This window comes from Natator depressus, chromosome 6 (assembly GCF_965152275.1).
Source record: "Natator depressus isolate rNatDep1 chromosome 6, rNatDep2.hap1, whole genome shotgun sequence".
Taxonomy (NCBI): domain Eukaryota; kingdom Metazoa; phylum Chordata; order Testudines; family Cheloniidae; genus Natator; species Natator depressus.
This window is the reverse complement of record NC_134239.1, coordinates 2,409,396-2,431,335: the sequence shown is the minus strand read 5'-3', so window position 1 is coordinate 2,431,335 and position 21,940 is coordinate 2,409,396. Positions and strand designations below refer to the sequence as shown.

General features: G+C 58.2%; 1 protein-coding gene across 1 annotated transcript; it reads right to left on the bottom strand.

Annotated features, from left to right (window-relative positions):
* Positions 1-1,705: 1,705 nt before the first annotated feature.
* Positions 1,706-21,237, bottom strand: LOC141988810 (RING finger protein 112-like). The gene is made up of 13 exons (XM_074954792.1): positions 20,868-21,237; positions 17,600-17,815; positions 17,046-17,183; positions 16,617-16,721; positions 16,263-16,313; positions 15,141-15,197; positions 14,303-14,389; positions 13,314-13,443; positions 13,027-13,157; positions 12,767-12,820; positions 10,920-10,994; positions 5,137-5,409; positions 1,706-2,233 (listed from the first exon to the last, which is right to left on the bottom strand). Exons 1-13 carry the CDS (start codon positions 21,114-21,116, stop codon positions 1,706-1,708), a joined length of 2,094 nt encoding a protein of 697 aa, XP_074810893.1. The 5' UTR covers positions 21,117-21,237.
* Positions 21,238-21,940: the final 703 nt, after the last annotated feature.

The window sequence follows — 21,940 nt, the reverse complement described above, 5'->3', positions numbered from 1 at the left end:
CTTACCCTGCGGGCAACCCGCCTGGACAAGAACCAGGTGTGGGGTCACTCTGATGACGTGGATGTTGGCCAAGGTGGGGTGAGAGCCCTGGACGGAGATGTGGGGCAAAGATGGAGGGGCTTCACAGCCGTGGCGGGAATAACTCTTTGGGTGGTAGAGACATGGCTGGTACATAAAAACCCGCAACCCCCTTGCATCTAGAAAGTTGAGCGAAGAGCTGGAATTGCCTTGGCTAGGCAGAGCTCACCACAAAGGCCAGTTGTCCGGCCCGGGACAAGTAGACTGAATGGCAGAGCAAAGCAGCAGCTGGATTCAGCCATAGCCCAACAGGGTTTGGTGGGGGAACCGCCATGGGAGAGCCATGGCGCATACTATAGCGGGAGCAGAGGAGTTCACGGCAGCCATCCATGGTAACCTAGCGACTCCCGTGAGGCCTCCCTGTCCTAGCTGCTGGAACCGCGATTGCTGGGCAGGTGATAGACCCCCAGAGCTGCTCATGGGCCAGAGGCCCTGATTTTCCTGAACTCCCAGAAACTCAAACTGTGAGCAAAGAAGTTGGGGAGCCATGAGCTGAGGGTGGGGGCAGAACAAACTGCGTTCAGGGTCCAACTGTTGGGACTGTGACTGATGCGTCCTGAGGTACACAGCGGTGGAAGGCGTTAAACTGTAAATATACGTCCCCAGTTCAACCCAGCCCTTCCCTTCCCTTTGCTGCCCCCAGCAAAGTTCATTTCTTCAAACCTCTGCAATGGTGAGTGAGTGGAGACTTGCCTGGCAAAGGTGCCCGGCGTGGTTACAGGTTCCTAGATGACTGGGGGCAGAGACAGGAAGGGCTCGACCTCGACCTGGCCCTGGTAGTTGCCGATGCCGCTGGCAGAAGGGTGGCACATACAGCAAAAGTGTAACGTGCTTCCTTGAGTCCAAATGGAACAGGCTAAAGTAGGTTACCCCACCTAAACCAAGCTCCTTGCATCTCGTACGAGCACCGCTGGGCCCCCTCTTGCCGAATCGCTGCCCCTTTGCTTCAGCGGTGAAGGATACAGGGGCATCTGTTTACCTTCTCCTTCTACCCGCTGAAAGTTTGTTTGGCCTGAACGTCAGGAGCACGTTCCCCTCCCGCCGTGGTTTATTCTCCAGCATGATGACCCCCTAGCTTTGTGTTACCTTCGTATGTCCATGGGGCATGCATGAGGCTGGTTTACAAAGTTTAATTGACGTCAACTGAGGTGGACTGACAAATGTACGTCCTACATCTGTCAGAAACTTGTCTGCTGACCCTGCCTTTATTCAGACTTGAAAACGTGTTTTCCATATGCACATATGCGTGTAGCTCCTCACCTCATGACAGGGCCTACATTTCACACAGATATCAATACCGTGTGCTCCTGGGATGCATTCGATGCATTACAAGACACTATTTGTGGCTAAATACCATGACAGCGGTGTGTTAGGTGCAGCGAGTTGGTCCGGCCTCTTAGGAGTTGCTGACACAGGGCACTGAACCCGCTGCCAGCAGGTACCGATGGGCCTGGGTGTCACACAGTCATTGGAGGTTTTCAGGAGCGCGTTGGACCAATGTCCCTTCTTAGAATCTGTGGGCGACGGCTTCCCCGCTGTGGAGTGGTTTGTGGTTGACATGTCTGAGCCACGCTACAGCCCTGTCACTGCATTCATCACCCCCAGATTGAGTTGTGGGGGGCGCTGTTCAGATCAGGTGGGCCCTATCAGACAGCTCCTCAGTGCTGTCCTCGGCCCGGTTCATATCGTTCTGGGCCATCTTCTTACCAACTCCCCATCCCACGCCCCCACCCACGCACGCCCCAGCCACGGCACCCGCCCCAGCACCAATGCCCACCGCCCCAGCTATGCCGAGCGCTGCAGCTTCAGCAGCAATGGCACCAACGGCAATTCCCGCCGCAGCACCTCCGCCCACCGGTGCCAGGACCAGCCCCCCCATGCCAACGCCCGCTGCAATGGCAAATTTCTTGAAGCGCTTCCTGTAGGTCTCCAGGAAGGTCTCGGCCTCCTGCGTCAGCTCCTCCTTCAGCTCCTGCAGCAGGGCCTCTTTCTTCTGCCTCAGCTCCTCCTCCAGCTCCATCCCCAGGGCCTCTCTCCTCAGCAGCATGTCTGTCTGGCACTGCCACAGCAAGTCCCCACCCCACTCTGTGAACTGCTCGGCCATCTTGCTCGGCCTCACCTTCAGGCATTTAAGTGGGTTCCTGGAGTCGGTGTCCTGCAGTAGCAGGGAGAGGAGACAGCCAAGAGTATTAGACGTGGCAAGTCCTGCTTAGACCCTGTGATGAAGTGTGACTGTTTTTAATGTTTCCTCTGAATGGTGTGGGGGTTCCTCAGTTTCCCCATGCAGTTCTTAAGTCTCTAGGTGGTGGGATAAGGGTGTATGATCATTGCAGAGCCCTAGAGGGCAGGTGTGTGCAGGGGTCTGGGCACAGAGAATGGCAGACACCCTGTTTCCTGGCCACTGATGGCCTGGCCCTTCCCCCCTGCAAGGTGAGAGCTAAAGGGTTGGAGAACAAAGGGATCAGGTGCCCTCCTGGCCTGGGAAAGGGGCAAAGCCCAGAGGAGGAGGGGCTGGAGGGGGAGTCAGTTTGAGGCTGGCTGGAGACATGGAGTGAAGGGCAGACGTGGTTGTCTGGCTCACTGTCCCCCAAAATGGACCCAGCTGAGGGGTCTGGTTCTCTGCACCTACAAGCTCTGTGTTAGACCATGTTCCAGTCATCTAATAAACCTCTGTTTTACTGGCTAGTTGAGAGTCACGTCTGACTGTGAAGTTGGGGGGCAGGATCCTCTGGCTTCCCCAGGAGCCCCGCCTGAGCAGACTCGCTGTGGGAAGTGCACGGAGGGGCAGAGGATGCTGAATGCTCCGAGGTCAGACCCAGGAAGGTGGAAGCCGGGTGAGCTGTGTGTCCTGCAGACAGGCTGCTCACAGAAAGGAGACTTCCCCAGAGTCCTGCCTGGCTTCATGGGGAGCAGTTCCAGAGCATCGCCCGGGACCCCGTGACAGACCCCGACCAAGATGGTGGCCCTTGTTGTACAAACACCCTCCAACTGAGATCAGGGCTGCCATCGTGCCAGGATCCCACAACTCAAATTGGACCCCCCCGTCATGCCAGCTGCTACACAGACCAATCCCCCAAGTGAGATTCAGGCCCCACGTCTGCGAGGTGCTGCACACCCCTCACCCCATGACTGAGACTGGGCCCCCATTATGCCGGGTGAGGCACAGTTCTCTGGACTGAGATCAGGGCTGCCATCATACCAGGTGCTGCCCAGAGCCCCCAAAACTGAGTTGGGCCCCCCCCGCAAGGTTTGGGATTGGAGTCTCTCATCTCTTCAGCCACCCTGGGAGCTGCAAATGTGAACTCCCACCTCATCCCCAAAGCCCACAGCCCAGGGGGGTCCCCAGGATGGTTCCCTGAGGTTTCCCCGGTGGGAGGCACAGACCTCCCTCCCCACATTCACCTTCTCCTTCAGAAACTCAGCGTGGGCTGCGCGGGCTCTGTCCAGGGCTCTCTGCATGGTGTGACACTGATAGCACCTTCGGTAGGTCTCCAGGAAGCTCTCAGCCTCCCGAGTCAGCTCCGCCTTTAGCCCCATCAGCAGCGTATCCTCCGGCTCCTGCAGCTCCTCCCGGCACCGCTCCAGCAGTGACCTGCGCTGCTCCATGAACTGCTCCGCCATTGCGCTCGGATCCACCGTCAGACAGTCGTCCATGCGCAGGGACAGGCCGTGCTGCGTTGAGCCGGAGAGGAGGGGAGAATAGTGGGGTGCAAGGGGCTAGAAGGAGTGGGTGTGCGACTCCGTCTCACCAATAGACCCTCTGGCTACAGCATAGCAACTTCCTCCACCCTCCTGACAGAGATCCAGGCCACTGCTCTGCCGGGGTTACAGTCTCCCATCTCCGCAGCCCCCTGAAAGCGGATATGAGGTCTGTGACGAAGTGGGACTGTTCTTAACGTTTCCTCTGAATAGTGTGGGGGTGCCTCAGTTTCCCCTATACGGTTCTTAAGTATCTAGAGGGTGGGGTAAGGGTGTATGATCATTGCAGAGCCCTGGAGGGCAGGTGTGTGCAGGGGTCTGGACACAGAGAATGGCCGACACCCTGTTTCCTGGCCACTGATGGCCTGGGCTCTTCCCCCCTGCAAGGTGAGAGCTAAAGGGTTGGAGAACAAAGGAATCCGGTGACCTCCTGGGCCGGTAAAGGGACAAAGCCCAGAGGAGGAGGGGCTGGAGGGAGTTTCAGTTTGGGACTGGCTGGGGACCTGGAGTGAAGGGCAGACGTGGTTGTCTGGCTCACTGCCCCCCTCAAAATGGACCCAGCTGAGGCGTCCTATTCTCTTCACCTACGAGCTCTGTTTTAGACCATGTTCCTGTCATCTAATAAACCTTCTGTTTTACTGGCTGGCTGAGAGTCCCGTCTGACTGCGGAGTTCGGGGGCAGGACCCTCTGGCTTCCCCAGCACCCCACCTGGGCAGATTCGCTGTGGGAAGTGCATGGAGGGGCAGAGGATGCTGAATGCTCCGAGGTCAGACCCAGGAAGGTGGAAGCCGGGTGAGCTGTGTGTCCTGCAGACAGGCTGCTCACAGAAAGGAGACTTCCCCAGAGTCCTGCCTGGCTTCATGGGGAGCAGTTCCAGAGCATCGCCCGGGACCCCGTGACAGACCCCGACCAAGATGGTGGCCCTTGTTGTACAAACACCCTCCAACTGAGATCAGGGCTGCCATCGTGCCAGGATCCCACAACTCAAATTGGACCCCCCGTCATGCCAGCTGCTACACAGACCAACCGCACAAGTGAGATTGGGGCCCCAGGTGTGCGAGGTGGTGCACACCCCTCATCCCATGACTGAGACTGGGCCCCCATTATGCCGGGTGAGGCACAGTTCTCTGGACTGAGATCAGGGCTGCCATCATGCCAGGTGCTGCCCAGAGCCCCCAAAACTGAGTTGGGCCCCCCCGCAAGGTTTGGGATTGGAGTCTCTCATCTCTTCAGCCACCCTGGGAGCTGCAAATGTGAACTCCCACCTCATCCCCAAAGCCCACAGCCTGGGGGGCTGCCCAGGATGGTTCCCTGAGGTTCCCCTGGTGGGAGGCACAGCCCTCCTGCCCCAGATTCACCTTCTTCTTCAGAAACACAGCGTGGGCTGCGCGGGCCCTGGCCAGGACTCTCTGGTTGTTAGCATGACACTGATAGCACCTTCGGTAGGTCTCCAGGAAGGTCTCGGCCTCCCGAGTCAGCTCCGCCTCTAGGGCCGTCAGCAGGGTCTCCTCCGGCTCCTTCAGCTCCTCCCGGCACCGCTCCAGCAGTGACCTGCGCTGCTCCACCAACTGCTGCGCCATTGCCCTCGGATCCACCGTCAGACAGTCGACCATGCGCAGGGACAGGCCGTGCTGCGTTGAGCCGGAGAGGAGGGGAGAATAGTGGGGTGCAAGGGGCTAGAAGGGGGGGGGTGCGTGACCCCGTCTCACCAATAGACCCTCTGGCTACTGCACAGCAACTTCCTCCACCCTCCTGACAGAGATCCAGGCCACTGCTGTGCCGGGGTTGCAGTCTCCCATCTCCGCAGCCCCCTGAAAGCGGATATGAGGTCTCCTCTCCTGCCACAAAGCCCATAACCCACGGGGATGTTTCCCTGGGGTTCCCCTGGCTGGGGAACCCCAGGGAAACATCCCCGTGCCGGGGTTGCAGTCATCCCACTGCTGTGCCGGGGTTGCAGTCTCCCATCTCCGCAGCCCCCTGAAAGCGGATATGAGGTCTCCTCTCCTGCCACAAAGCCCATAACCCACGGGGATGTTTCCCTGGGGTTCCCCTGGCTGGGGGCACAGCGACACCCCTGGACTCACCTTCTCCTGCAGAAACACAGCGTGGGCTGCGCGGGCCCTGGCCAGGACTCTCTGGTTGGTGGTGTGACACTGATAGCGCCTTCGGTAGGTCTCCAGGAAGGTCTCGGCCTCCCGAGTCAGCTCCGCCTCTAGCCCCGTCAGCAGGGTCTGCTCCGGCTCCTGCAGCTCCTCCCGGCACCGCTCCAACAGTGACCTGCGCTGCTCCATGAATTGCTCCACCACTGCGCTCGGATCCACCGTCAGACAGTCGACCATGCGCCGCGAGAGGCCGTCCTGCGTTGAGCCGGAGAGGAGGGGAGAATAGTGGGGTGCGAGAGGTTAGAAGGGGCGGGTGTATGACCCCGTCTCACCAATAGACCCTCTGGCTACAGCACAGCAACTTCCTCCACCCTCATGACCGAGATCCAGGCCACTGCTCTGCCGGGGTTGCAGGCTCCCATCTCCGCAGCCCCCTGAAAGCGGATATGAGGTCTGTGACGAAGTGGGACTGTTCTTAACGTTTCCTCTGAATAGTGTGGGGGTGCCTCAGCTTCCCCTATACAGTTCTTAAGTATCTAGGGGGTGGGGTAAGGGTATATGATCATTGCAGAGCCCTAGAGGGCAGGTCTGTGCAGGGGTCTGGACACAGAGAATGGCCAACACCCTGTTTCCTGGCCACTGATGGCCTGGGCTCTTCCCCCCTGCAAGGTGAGAGCTAAAGGGTTGGAGAACAAAGGAATCCGGTGACCTCCTGGGCCGGTAAAGGGACAAAGCCCAGAGGAGGAGGGGGCTGGAGGGAGTTTCAGTTCGGGGCTGGCTGGGGACCTGGAGTGAAGGGCAGACGTGGTTGTCTGGCTCCCCGCCCCCCAAAATGGACCCAGCTGAGGGGTCCTGTTCTCTGCACCTACAAGCTCTGTGTTAGACCATGTTCCCGTCGTCTAATAAACCTCTGTTTTACTGGCTGGCTGAGAGTCACGTCTGACTGTGCAGTTGAGATGCAGGACCCTCTGGCTTCCCCAGGACCCCGCCTGGGCGGACTCGCTGTGGGAAGCGCACGGAGGGGCAGAGGATGCTGAATGCTAGAAGGTCAGACCCAGGAAGGTGTGAGCTCTGTCTCCTGCAGACAGGCTGCTCACAGAAAGGAGACTTCCCCAGAATCCTGCCTGGCTTCATAGGGAGCAGTTCCAGAGCATCACCCAGGGACTCCGTGACAACTGGTGGCAGCGGTGGGATGTACTGCACCCCATGGATGGCGCTTCCTGCAGTAAGTGACTGGGGAGCAGTAAAACGAAGGGAGATTGACGGGGACCAGGCATGCTGAAGATTCAGAGAGAGACGGTTTCGGGGGGCGGTTAACCCCTGGGAGTGTGTGACCAGCGAGAAGGACTGTGCAGTAATGGGGTCCCCCTGGGGACTGTGGTGAGCAGTCTCAGGGGCGGAGGAGTCTGCAGCTCGACGCTGGCAAAGAGGTGGTGACCTCGAGAAGGGCTGGCACACTAGGGGTTCTCCCTGGAAACCGTGGGGAGCTGAGAGCTCACAGGCCTGTGAGTCCACAACAACTTGGGAAGAGCGGAGTGATGGCCTGTCACCGTCTCCTTAAGAAGGACATTGTAACCCTGTGCAAAAAGAGAGGGTTACACATTGGAAAGTTCACCAAGGCGCAGTTCATCGTGCAGCTGGAGGAGGATGACCGCTCTAAGGAACAGATTCCTGACCCCAACTGGGGCTATAGAAGGATCTGGGAGCAGCTGGAGTGGGAGCCAGGCATCCCCAAGACTCCTGTCCCCGCCCAGATGGGGGTCTTCACGATCGGGTTCCCCATTGGGGGATCGGAGACGGATGGGATTGGAGCTGAGTCCGAGAGAGCAAGAGGATTGTGAGAGACAGCGAGAGTCCAAGAAAGAGCTGCAGAAGCAGCAGCAGCATGAACTGGTGGTGGGGGAGCGGAGAGGCCTAGGGGACCCCCCAGGGGTGAGTGGGGATAGACCCCGGGGGACCAGTTCCGCAGGGAACCTCAAGACTAAATTGCTGCCCCTGGTTAAGGAGGGGGGGATGTGGATGCCACCTCACTGCCTTTGAGCAGGCTGGAGATTTGAACCAGGGGGACCCTGCAGAAAAGCCCCGGTGTCTAGCTCCCTTGCTGGGTCCCAAGGCCAGAGACTCCATCAGCCAGATGGGTGGGGAGGTGGACAGGCTCCCACTCCTGACCCCAACCTATACGACTGTGTGGAGTTTCCTGGGGTCTGGCCCCTCGGACCCCCAGTGGGAGAGGAAGGTGATGGTCAATGGGGAGACATTCCTGGGGTAGCGAGATCCTGGGACAGAGAGAACGGTTGTCAGGCCCCGGGTGGTGCAGCCTCAGATGCTGAGGGGCTGTGTGCGCTGGGTGAGGGTCCCAGGGACGAAGCCCCTCGCCCTGCCTATGGCCCAGATCCCTGTGCAGACCCAGGAGGGGTCAGGCTGGCTGGTTGTTGGGGTTTTCCAGGATATCAGCTGTGAGACCCTGTTGTGGGGTGACTGTGTCTCTTTGGGGCAGGATCCAGGCCCTGCTCCGGTAACTGCCAAGGGTTTGAATTTGAATCCAGGGAACCAATCGGCAGAGAGGGAAATGGTCAGTGAAAATGCAGATGACCTGGCTGGCAGCGGGGAGGAGCGGCTAGGCTCAGGCTACCTGCCTGCCTGTAACCAGACCCCTGGGGCTGGGTGGGACAGAGAGATGCTCCCCGACCCCGTGCACACGAGCTCGCTGCCTACCCCCACGGGGACAGCAAGGGCAGCGCTGAGCACAGGGGGAGCTGAGACCCCAGCTGAGTGGGGGGAGACACAGGCAGGGCAGGGGATCTGTTGGGAGTGGCAAGGTGCTTGGTAAGGAAAGTCTGGATGAGCCTAGTGAGCTGTTGGCTTTGTGTGGTCAGCAGGGTGGGAAGGCGAGGAGAGTGGAAGATGAGTGTCCCTGGACCTTACCTGTTAGCTGGGTGGAGAAGTGTGACAGGGAAGGAAATGTGCCTGTGTCTGTCAGGGGTATTGACTCGCCTATGGAGGGAGCTACCCCGGTCTCCAAGCAGTTGTCTGTGACCAGCCCTGTGTGCCGGGACAAGGGGAATGAGATCCCAAGCTGTGTGTCTGGGAAAGGAGAATGTGTCTCCGGCTCTTAAAGGGGCCTTTCAGCCTGTGATGGTTGAGGGTAGTGCTGTTGTCTGAGAGCTGGTTCTGGATTCAGCTAAAGCCCAGGAAGGGAAGGGTCCTAAGTTTGTGTCTGCTCGGGAGAATGGCCCTGTAACTAGGTCGCATCCAGTTAGGGTCTATGTAAAATCCCAGAGACCAGATAATTCTGGTGCTTGTATTTTGCCTGTTGCTAGTGTGTGGTTGGGAAAGGGTGTCGCAACTCTGTCTGATCAGGGTGAGATCCTAGCCAGGGCACAAGGAGAGCAGGAAGGTGATGGGATTGTGTTACCTACTGAGGGTGTGGAAACCTGTAGTAAGAAGGAAAAGATTCCTGAACTTGTGTGTGGCAAAGGGAAGGAGAATGCTTCTGACCTTTTATCTAGGGAGTCAGTAAGTTTGCCTGAAAGGGGATTGTGTAGGAATCCACCGGATGGGCCAGAGGTAATTCTGGATGTAAGGGAGACCCAGAAAGAGTCTGTTGTTGCTCAGGAAAGTGTTCCTCTAGAGCAAGCCCTAGGTGAAGAGGGTAAGGGCAGAATTTCTGGGAGGGATGAATTGTTGCACAGAAGAGCCCTAGGGAAAGGAATCCTCATGGAGTCTTTGCAAGCAGTTTACTGCAACTGAAGGGTGTGAAAGTGATTTAATCAAGAAAGTTTCAGTTCCTAACAGCCAGAAATTTTCTGTTGTGAATGGATCCACTGACTTTCCTGTTGAAAGATCCAGTGTGGAGAGCTTTGAGAAGGTCTCAGATGAAGTGAAAGCTGTTAAGAAAGTTAAACAGTCCTATAACCAAGTGGCTGTGTTTGGCCAGCTTGTTGGGGAGAAGACCCAATCCCAGTTTGACCCCCTGGGATTTTGGGGGTGGCCAAAGGGCACAGACCGCAGAAACCTTCCTACATGAGGCCTGCGAGTGCTATTGACCACCCCTGACCTAAGGGAGGGCGTGACACTAGAAGGGCCTGGTGTAACTCCTACCAAGGAATGGGAGAGATGCTGGGGCATCCATGGGAACGTTGATGGCTTCGAACTTCCCCAGGTCACCGGCTAAAGTGACCCGACTCAGTTCGATCTCGAAGGGGGGAGAGATGTGACGAAGTGGGACTGTTCTTAATGTTTCCTCTGAATATTGTGGGGGTGCCTCAGTTTCCCCTATGCAGTTCTTAAGTATCTAGGGGGTGGGTAAGGGTGTATGATCCTTGCAGAGCCAGAGAGGGCAGATGCGTGCAGGGGTCTGGACACAGAGAATGGCCGACACCCTGTTTCCTGGCCACTGATGGCCTGGGCCCTTCCCCCCTGCAAGGTGAGAGCTAAAGGGTTGGAGAACAAAGGAACCTGGTGACCTCCTGGCCCGGGAAAGGGACAAAGCCCAGAGGAGTGGGGGCTGGATGGAGTTTCAGTTTGAGGCTGGCTGGGGATGAGGAGTGAAGGTCAGACGTGGTTGTCTGGCTCACTGCCCCCAAAAATGGATCCAGCTGAGGGGTCCTGTTCTCTGCACCTACAAGCTCTGTGTTAGACCATGTTCCTGTCGTCTAATAAACCTCTGTTTTACTGGCTGGCTGAGAGTCACGTCTGACTGTGGAGTTGGGGGGCAGGACCCTCTGGCTTCCCCAGGACCCCGCCTGGGCGGACTCGCTGTGGGAAGCGCAGGGAGGGGCAGAGGAGGCTGAATGCTCCGAGGTCAGACCCAGGAAGGTGGAGCCGGGGGAGCTGTGTGTCCTGCAGACAGGCTGCTCCCCGAGAGGAGACTTCCCCAGAGTCCTGCCTGGCTTCATAGGGAGCAGTTCCAGAGCATCGCCCGGGGACTCTGTGACAAGGTCTCCTCTCCTGCCACAAAGCCCGTAACCCACGGGGTTGGCTGGGATGTTTCCCTGGGGTTCCCCTGGCTGGGGGCACAGCGACACCCCTGGACTCACCTTCTCCTTCAGAAACACAGCATGGTCTGCGCTGGCCCTGTCCAGGACTCTCTGGTTGTGGAAGGTGTTGGCCATCTGTGCCGGGAGGACAAAGCTGGGGTGAGCCGCAGTTTATGGGGCCCCAACTCCACCTAGGGGCTGCAGTTTCCACCGCAGCAACCTCATGGAACAAGCGACATCGCTAGCCCGTGTGGTAGCTGCTTGGGGCTGCTGGTGCCGCCACTTTTCAATTCGATCCCCGCAGCAGCCCAGCCTCGGCTCCCTTCCTTGCCCCGACCTGCACTTTGCCCTTGTGGCCCTTTCCTGGAGCCGAGGACTTTGGAAACCCCTGTCCCAGCCGGGCTCGGCCTGAGGCGCATGCCCCAGAGAGCATCAGTGACAGCGGCTCTCGCAGGTCTGGTGGGATTTCGGGTTTTTTTATTGATTTCCAGGAGGCAGGTGAATCTCAGCTCTCCTTTGGGGGTGGGGGCTGGGTTAAATCTTGTGGACTCTGGAACAGTCTCTGCTGTGCAGCTGTTGTGGAGTGGCTATTGTGGAGTAGTTATTCTGTTCTAGCTGGGCCGGTCTACTCCCCCCAGGCAGAGAAGCTCCCTGCATCCGATTCTCCTCACGTAGCTCCTATCGCCCAACAGAACTTGACAGACGATGTCAAAGGGTCTGTCTACCCTGGGTCCTGCCCGGCTGCGGGGGAAGGCGGCGTGACTCGGACCTGGAGGGCTCGGTGAGGGCTGTGCTGGGACGCTGCCCGGCTGGCAGATCAGACCGAAGGAGCCAGGGCAGAAGTTCTGCTCAGCCGGCCCGATTCCCAGCTCCCCAGAGGCCCCGTGACGCCGGGTGGAAAGGTCCGCGCTGCCGGCCGCAGCACAGGGGGTGGGCTGGGGGGCATGGCTGGAGCACGCTGTGCCATGGTTACGCCCCAGAGGGGCCAGCAAACAGAGCCCCTGAATCCACCTTGTCCTGCCCCCTTCCCCTGCCACTGTGTGTGCCTCCCATGATGCACTAGGGCCATGGTACATGCACCAGGAGAGGAGATGCTGGTGCATCGTGGGAAATGTGGTTCACAAGATGCCTGAATCTCCTCTCTACCCCCAGCACTCAGGTCAGTCTACACCTCCCATGCTGACCTACAGCGATGCTGCACCGCACCCTCACCAGGAAAGGATACCATGGCGCTTGGTGGGAGATGTAGTTTGGTTGCTCTAACCTCCCATTCTCCTCTGTGGGCTGGTCTCATGGGAGGTGCAGTGCAAGCTGCGAGACCAACCCACAGAGGAGAATGAAGAGCCTGAACTACAATCCCCATGACGCAGCAGCTGCAGCAGGGTCTTATCTCTTGGGGAGAGGAGGGTGGTGTCTGGTACCTGCAGTGCATCATGGGATGTGTAGTTCCACCAGGGGCCCAACCCGTAGAGGAGAATGGAGAACGTGAGGCACAAGAACTACAGTTCCCAAGAGCTGTGGCAATGGCCTTTCCACACAGGAGATATTTTGGGGTTTTGCTGGAAACTCCAAGTTTTCTGCAGGAAAAACACCCCCATTTTCAGACCTGCTCTAAAAAACTTCTCTCATTTAAACACCAACAGGAGTTGCCTGGGGAAAAACAGGGTTTGGTGCTATGGGTCTCAAGGATTGGAGACGTGTCTGTAGGTGGGATGAACACTCTAGCACCAGCAGCTCTCCAGGCTAGTGAAATTCTTCTACCCGGGAGTCCAAGAAAATCAGATTTCACCCAAACTCTTTCCCAGTCACCTCCCGCAGCATGGACCTAGATCCCAACATTGCCCCAACCCTGACGTGGACGGGTGAGGGGACACACCCCATAATCGGGTCAGAGACAGAGATGGTACCTGACAGGGAGAGGAGAAGCCGGAGCGATGGTTCTTCATCACATCAGATAAGTTCTGAAAAGGAAAAAAAAGAAATCATCACGTCACAGACTCCACAGGGCTTAGAAAGGCTGGGAACATGGGGACGGCTCACCTGGCTCTGAGATGCAACCACCTCTGGGGTGGGGCAGCTGGGGAATTGGGGGCATTGGGGTCATCACTGACTGCAAGGAGAGAGCATCCCCTTCCTGCTCCCTCCAGCACAGCTGGCCAGTCCCCACCTTTATCTTGGCAGCAAGCTGTGTCCCGGTGAGCATCTCCCCATGCTGGTCCAGCCGGACATGTTGACCCGCCGTGCTCACCAGGGCGGTGACGTAGTCCCTCAGGCTCTGCCGGAATTTCTCACCCATGTCTGCAAAGGGGAGAGAGACGGATGATGGTGGGGGATAATATAGGGCCTGTCGGATCCCTCTTCTCTCTACCTGCCACGCACAGGCATGATCAGCGCCCCAGTCACATTGCTCTGCACAGGGCAGGGGGCTTAGAGCTGCTGTCCTGGGTCCGTTACCTCTCAGCCTTCCCTCGTTCCCCATCGTGATCCGCTCGCCAGGGAAGGGCATCAGGTAACAGCGGCTGCTGCTTCTGCTCAGCGCTTCCAGGGCCTTGGGGTGTTTGCAAGGGGATCTCGCCTCCAGCTTCTGCCGGGACAGGGGCAATGGTTAGATTGACACACAAACACTTGTGTTAACATTAGCCAGACCTGTCAGGCAGTCAGAGAGGGTTTGGAGGGGCCCGGCCTCGTTTGCGGTAGATGTTGGAAGGGGGGCAGTGAACAAGGCAGGGGACGGCAGGAAGCGAAAGGAGTGTCCGTCAGTCCCAGTCTTCCCGCTCCAAGCCCCTGTCTCCCCACCCCAGGTCCCAGTCTCTGCAGTCTCCTTGTCCCACCCTGCTCCTTTCACTCCCCCTAGCCTGTTTTTTCTCCTCTCGCCTTTGCAATCAAGCTGCTTCCTCCTCCACGCTGCCTGGGCTCATTGAGTGTAGGGCAGCGACAGGTGCCCAGCCTGGAGCAGCAATTGCAGGGAAAGTCCAGCTTTGCATCTGCAGCCCCCGGCTGGAGGTTTTTCCTTGCAGATGGATTCTTTGGAGACGTCAGCGGATAAACTCACTCCCAGTGTTTCTCAGCCTTGTTGTGCTGGTGACCCCCTTTGGCCTTAAAAGACAATCTGGACCCCTGTACTTCAAAAAAAATGGTGACTTCCACCTTGAACTCGGACTTCAGCTTCAGCTCCGGCCGCCGTGGGCTGAAGCCGATGCCTGAGGCCCGGACGTCCAGGGCTGAAGCATGTAATTTAGCTTTGCAGGGTCCCCTATGGTGCGGGGCCGTGGACAAATATTCTGCTTGCCACACCCTAACTCCAGCCCTGCACTTGGGACCCTCCGCATCACACAACCTCCCTGCGGTCCCACCTCCCCCAGGTTGGAAACACTGGAGCCATCATCCCTTCGAGGGGAAAGGCCCCATGTCCCATTCCTCCATTCTCTGAGTCCCACAGTCACCTTTCGGACGTGTTTCAGATGCTGCTTCCCACCGTCCGTTCCAAGGACCGGGGAGCTGCTCCAATCCCGCACCAGCAGGTCTAGATGCTGCAGGGGAGACAGGAGGGGAGTGAGGGTCTCTGGGGGTGGGGGGATGCTGGGTTGGGGAGAAGGTTGATGTCTGGAGGGAAGACCTCAGCCCCGAGGGAATGGGGCAGGGGGTGCATGGGGCAGGAGCAGGCTGTGGAGTGGGGGAGGGGTCTTCAGCATATGCTCAAAGTACCCCTCCATTTGGTAGCATCGTCATGAGCCAGGTGCAGAGCCAGTAGCCCACCCTCAAAGTCCGTGGGCACTCGGCAAGGATATGCGACATCGGCTGAAGTTGGCCACAGCTACATCCCTGGTCATCAGAGAAACCCCATCTGAAGAGACGGGCCGCACAATTGCCCTGTCCTGTTAGGAACCAGCTCAGGTGCCTTGGCAGCTCAAAATCTGGTGGACCAATGGTGGGGTCAGTGATTAATGATGGTCATCGCTGACCACTCATTGCACCGAGGCGATTGCACTGTCATGTCCTGTAGTGGCAGAAATGACCCTGAAGGGTGTCTACAAGACAGGGGAGATGGCAGGGAGCCGAAGAGGCCTGCGTACAAAGGCAGGTCGCTGTTCTCACGGATCTTGGCCAGCGGCATGACGGAGGCCCCCTCAGGGTGAATATGGGGAGGTCCTGTGTTTATAAGTATTGTCAGCCGCAGCAGCGGAGTTACCCATAACGTCCCTAGCCCAGTGCCCACAGGGGAGGGGTGCCGTGTGGGGATACCCTGGGCAGGGCGGGTGAGGATGGCAGAAGCCGTCTCACCTGAATGGGCTCCAGTCCGTACGCTTTTCCCACCTCTTCGGCCACACGCACAAACATCTGTAGAGCAAAGAGAAGGGAGGTGGGGGACGAGTCTGGGTCATGGGAGGCATTTACACTGCGGGGTCATCCTGAAGGTGAACAGAAAGGGGCCTGATCCCCCCCCCATCCCCATCTGAGCCGCTCCCTGTGCCCATTGCAGAGAGCGAGGCCCAGCGAGAGCAAAACGAAGCTGGAGAGAGATGGAGATATTTTCCACGGGGTGGAAAGAGAAGTGGGATGCACCCGGCCAAGAGGGTGGTGGGGGCGGCTGTGGGATCCTGTGCCCCACAGAGGAGCCAGTCTCATTCCAGGGTTCCCTCCTTCACTCCAGGGCGCCCCGTGGAGGTGGGAGGGGTCAGTGAGCCCAATGTGAGGTCTTTTCCCTGAGGGGTTCCTGAGATGTACCCTCCAACCCACAGAACCCCATTGCCTCAGGCTGACAGACGCCACCAGCACTGTTTGCCAAGCCCCGGCGGTGACACCACGGCTCTGCTCGCACCTCCAACAATCTCGGCCACGTGGCGATTACTCGAGCTCTCCCTGGACTGCTCTAGCTCCACGTTAACCAGGTTTCTGCCCCCACTGGACCCAGGGCCATGTGGACAGATAAAAACCCTCCCAGAGCCAACCCCTCCCCCGCACAGAGAATCCCCGCTGGGGTGCGGTGCAGGGGCAGGACACGCAGTATGTCGCAGGTGGCAGTGACGTCGCTAAGGGTGTGACAGCCAGGGGCTCGACCCGCGGGGCTGGGGCTGGGTAAGAGCAGAGCAGATCAGGGGGCAGAGCAACCGCCCAAGGCCTTGGCCCCAGCAGACTTCCCACCGACGGCGGAGCTGGGCTGGAGGGGAGGGAGGGGTCCTAACTTTGACCCAGTGGCCCATGCCGGACACCTGGGAGCAGAGAGCCAGGCTGGGCCATGTGGTGACAGTGCTGACTCCAGAAGCCCACGTGACCATGGGAGAGTCAGTTTCTTTATCTGGGCCTCAGTTTCCCCACAGGACCCATGGGGATGGATAATAACCCTGTGGGGCTAATGGGAGAACCTGGCCCAGCCATGTTCTGTGTCAGGCTGCCTGGCCTCACCTCCAGGTATTCTAGATCCGTGTCGTTCACTTTATTCGAAATATTCAGTATCTGCAAATAGTCAGGAGACAGACAGAGCTACAGCAATGAGCAGGGACGGCCGCCCCAGGCACCTTCCCAGCCACGTCACCCGCCCCGAGCACAGCGCCCCCTAGTGCCACAGGGGGCATCGGGGCCAGCCCGGCCTGCCAGGGGAGAGCGCCCCCTGCTGAGCCCCTGCCCCGCTCCCTGCAGCACAGCGCCCCCTAGCTCTTCATGGGGTATTGGGGCCAGCCCGGACTGCTGGGGAAATGTCCCCTGCTGAGCCCCCAAACTGTGCTGTGCAGCACAGCGCCCCCCCGGGGACCCCCCAACCTGGTAGGAGCTGAGCAGCATGGACAAGGCGGAGAGTTTGATGCTGGTCTCCTTCTCCATTGCAATGTCCATGGAGCCCTCGGTGTCCACCAGCAGCACGGCCACCTGGGGGCCAAGAGAGAGAGCCCCAGGTCAGCTCCCGGCTTTCTCCAGCCACCCACGGCCCCTCCGCCCCCAGAGCCTGCCCCCTGCTCCGCCCCCATGGCATCTAATTTCTGCCCACCCCAGTGTTAGCTCCCTCCTCTCGCGCCTCTCCATTCCCCCCCATTATGTCTCCATCAGGTTCCCCTGGGGCCTCCTTCCCCATGTCTCCATCCTTCCCTATTTCCCCATTGCCAGTGTTCCCAGCCCTTTCCCCCATTTCCCTTCTCCTAGCTTCCCCATGTCTCCTTCCCCCTTTTCCTATGCACCCCCAATGCCCCCACTCACCTTCCCGCTCTCGGTGGGGACCCAGATGGGCTGACTCCACGCCCACACCCCGTTGGTGACTCGCTCCTCATCCGCGCTCCACTCGAACCCCTCCAGGATCTCGTCCTCCTGGCCCATCCACGACCCGTCCCTCACGTCCTGCCGGAAAGGAACATGGAGGGAGAGGGGTCAGTGCAGGGTGGAGGAGAAGAGTGACTGGTCCCCCCACACCTCCAGACTGTAAGCCCTGGGAGGGGGCTGGGGGTTAATTGTACTAGGGTGGGGTGGGGAGGAACACAGGGCGATGGGCGTGCTCAGATTCTGACAGATAAACAGTCAGAGACACACAGACACGCTGCATTCCAGACAGACACACAGACAGAAAGACAGACATGCTCGGGTTCAGACAGACAGACAGACAATATTACCAGACAGAGTTCCAGGCAGACAGGCTGACCGACATGCAATGAGGTGTGTGTACTCCCACACACACGTGTGCAGCTCTGAGCCCTCCAGCAGGGGGCAGGATGGGGCCGCTCACACCCCAGCTCGCTCCTGTTCCCGTTCACACTCACCGGGCTCTGGAGCCGGCGCAGCAGGTAGTTCAGCAGGAAGGATTTGCCGCAGCGCTGCTCCCCGACGATGGACACCACGCAGATGGGGGCATCCCTCGCCCCACCCTGCTCCAGGCAGTGTCTCAGGGCCTCCTCGTCCAGGATCAGGTTCTCTTCCTCATCCAGACGCACCAGCTGCACCGGGCGCTCCGGCTCTGGCTGAGCCCCCGGCCCCTGCTGCAGGGAGAGAGCAGGGTCAGAGCTGGGACCCCACCCCTGAGCCAGCCAGTGCCCTGCTCCCTGCTGGATCAGAGCCTTGTGCCCCATTCTACCCCCTGAGCCAGCCAGTCCCCTGCCCTGGGGCTGGATCAGGGGCAGCACTCCCTGGAGGGGATCTTCAGTGGGATTCTACCTGTCCCTGGAGGAGAGCGAAGGTGAGACAAGACGCTGATGATCAACAAGTGGCTCAGGCAGTGGGGCTAAGGTGGGCGTGGGGATGTTCGGCCACGGGGAGGCGTTCACGGACAGAGGACTGGTCTCCTGGGACGGACGCCACCTGAACAGGGTGTGGGATAGACTTCCGGGGTGGAGGTTGGCACAGCTGATGAAAAGGGCTTTAAACTAGGAACTCTGGGAGATGCTCATGGAACCTCCAGGCCTGATTCTCACACTGAGCGGGAGGCAGGAGGAGAGGGCGCAGCAATGGAGAAAGGAACGACAGAGGGCAGGAGAACAGATGAGAAGAGGAACGATAGTGCCAAGAGCACCAACACTGAGAGTCAGGTGGCCGATACCGGCAGCAAAGCCAAGTGGAAGCAGTGAGGTGTCTGCCCAGCAATGGGATGAGCCTGGGTGACAAAAGGGAAGGAACTAGAACTATGGATGTGGGACAAGAAACCAGACACATGGGTCAGTAGCAGCCATGACCGGGGTACAGGAAAGAAAGACAAAAGGCAGAGGTGGCGGAGTAGCATTGTGTGTTAATGACGAGCTGGAGTGGAAAGAAATGAGAAGGGATGAAATGGGTGAAAGAGAATCTTTTTGGGTCAAAATCACTGTGGGGAAGAAAGGTACCAGGGGCTCCCCTGGGTGAGTGTCTTGGGTCTGCTACAGACCCCCAGGATCCGGTTTAGATATGGATGGAGACCCCTTTCATAGCTTGAATGAAATAAATACCACTGGGAATTGTGTGATCATGGGAGAGTTTAATTTTCGTGACAGAGATTGGAGAAGTGCTGCTCATCATGGCAGGGCCCAGAGAATCCTGGAGGTGAGACAGCTGAGAGGTTTTTTCATCAGTGACCAAAGCAACAAGAGGTGATGCCAGTTTAGATTTAGTATTGGTAAGTAGCGAGGACCGCACTAAAAAACTGGCTGTAGAGGACAGCCTTGGTTCAAGTGGCCATGAGCTAATTCCGTTTAACTAAATGGAAGGATAAACCAAAACAGGTCGGCAGCTGGCGATCCTGGATTTCAAAAAATTAAGGGAATTAGGCAGGGAAGTGACCTGGCCTGCGAAGCTGAAGGATCTGGATGTGGACAGGGTTTGTCAAAGATGCAGGAACTCTCTGGAGTCTGCATCCAGGAAAATGCCCATAGGGAAGGGTTGCTGACCAAACTGGGTGAACCAGGATTTCAAAGAGGTGATTAAGAGAAAGCAGAAAGCCTCCGAGGAATGGAAACTGGGAGGAATCCATGTTGGGATAAAATGAGAACTGCCAAAGGCCAAGCAGAATTTGAACTTGCAAAAAAATTAAAACCAACAGGAAAAAGTTCTTTAGCCTCATAAAGAAAAAGAAGACAAAGAAAGAAGAAGTGGGACCGCTAAGAGCTGAGGATGGGGTGGAGATAAAAGATACAGGCTGCATGGGCCAACACCTAAAGATATGGGCATGGCCTCAGTTTTTAAGAAGCATAAGGAGAAGCTTGTGGCCAGACAGCTAATGAGAACAAGAATACGGGAGTAGAAATTGTCACTGAATTGGCTGAAACGGAAACCAGAGTCAAACACCTTAATGGGTGCAAACTGGGGGGCCTGGATCATCTCCATCCTCAAATGTTAAATAAATTAGGACATGAAATTGCAAGCCCAATAGCAAGGATTTCTAATTAATCTGCAAAAGTCAGGGGTAATATCTAGGGTCCTACCAAATTCACAGCCATGAAAAACGCCTCCCAGATGGTGAAATCTGGTCTCTCCCCCTGTGTAATTTGATTTTTTGAGTGCTTTTACCCTAAACTATACAGATTTCACGGGGAAAACAGCATTTCCCAAATTGGGAGTCCTGACCCAAAAGGGAGTTGTATGTGTGTGTGTGGGGGGGGGGGGTCGCAAAGTTATTTTCGGTGGGTCACAGTATTGCCACCCTTAATTCTGCACTGCCTCCAGACCTGGGCGGCTGGAGAGCGGCGGCTGGTGGCCGGGCACCCAGCTCTGAAGGCGGCATCCCGCCAGCAGCCGCGTGGAAGTAGGGGTGACAATACCGTACCAGGCCACCCTTATTTCTGCGCTGCTGCTGGGGCGGCTCTGCCTTTAGAGCTGGGATCCCAGCCAGCAGCCACCGCTCTCCAGCCGCCCGGCTCTGGAGGCTTCTCGACTGAGCTTGATAAGTTTATGGAGGGGATGGTCTGATGAGACTGCCTACGATGGCATGTAGCCCAAATGCGAGTGCCAGTAGCAAATATCCCCAACGGGCGGTGATGGGACACTAGATGGGAAGGGCTCTGTGTTACTACAGACCCCCGGGTGTCCGGCTGGTGGGTCTCACCGACATGCTGAGGGTCTAACTGATCGTCATATTTGGGGTTGGGAAGGAATTTCCCCCAGGTCAGACTGGCAGAGACCTGGGGGGTTTTCGCCTTCCTCTGCAGCATGGGGCACGGGTCATTTGCAGGTTTGAACTAGTATAAATGGTGGAGTCTCTGTAACTTGAAGTCCTTAAACCACGACTGGAGGACGTCAGTGACTAGCCAGAGGTTCTGGGTCTATTACAGGAGAGGGTGAGTGAGGCTTTGTGCCCTGCAGCTTGCAGGAGATCAGACTAGATGATTATGATGGTCCCTTCTGGCCTACCAGTCTGAGTCTGTGCGTCCCATTCCCCACCCCCTGAGCCAGCCAGTCCCCACTCTGGGGCCAGATCAGGACTGGCTCCCTCTAAAGTGGAAAAGGCCCCATTTCCCATTCCCTGCTCCCCTGAGCCAGGCAGTCCCTGCCCTGGGGCTGGATTGGGCCCAGAATCCCCTACAAGAGAAAGCTCCTTTTCCCCTTATCCGGCCCGTCTGGTCTCACCGGCTCTGGCTCTTCCTGCTGAGGCTTGGTGATTTTCTCCACCAGGTTTTTGAGACGTGTGTCTGGGATCATCTTGTCCCTGGAGAAGGGAGCCCGGCACTCCGGGTAGCAGTGCCCCAGGACTGAGCCCTCGCTCCAGTGAGTCAAGAGGCAGCCCTGGCAGAAGTTGTGGCCACACTCAATGGAGTCGGGGTCGTTGAACACGTTCAAGCAGATGGAGCAGGTGACGTCCTCCCAGAGTTGCTCCATCCCCCTGATCCTGCAGGCTTGGGGAGATTCACTGGGTCAGGAGCTAGCACATGGGAACACCAGGGCTAAGATGCTAGTGCAGAGGGGCTGGGAGCCAGGACTCCTGGGCTCTATTGTTAGTTTTCACCACCCGGCTGGGTAAGTTTCCATTCGGCTGTTGTGCCCTGGCCACTCCCATTTTGGGGCAGGGCTGGCAAGTGTCTCTCTGCTCTTGGCGTTTTGGGATTCCTGGGGGGCCCGGGAGTTCAGGGAATGATACAGCCATTGCTGCCCCCCCCACCTCCCAGTTCAGCCCGCTAGAAGCACCCGACCCGCCAGGATGTGGGTTCAGCTGTGGGGTGAGATTTTACGAGCCGGCCAAGGGGCCTCGGAAACGCCAGCTGCAGTTGGTCCAGTTCTTATTAGAGGGGGGCTGCTTTGGGCCTCCTGAATCTGCCCCCCACCCCCGCTTACAGGGCACTGGGGCTTCTGGATAAACTGCATCTGGCCAGAGCAAACCATGCCAGTGCCCCTGATGTCTGACCCACAGCCTCTGCTAGCCCAGCCCTGGACTACCCCCCCCCAGCTCTGCCGGTGCCCCTCACTCCTAACCTGCAGCCCCCTGCTAGCCCAGCCCTGCCCCCCAGCTCTGCAGGTGCCCCTCACTCCTGACCCCTAGCCCCCTGTGAGCCCAGCCCTGCCCCCCCCAGCCCTGCCGGTGCCCCTCACTCCCAACCCGCAGCCCCCGGCTAGCCCAGCCCTGGGCTCCCTCTTCCTACAGCTCTTCCCCTGGAGCTCACCCTGGTGAGCAGACTCCAGCGCAGACCCTGAGGTTAATTCAATTT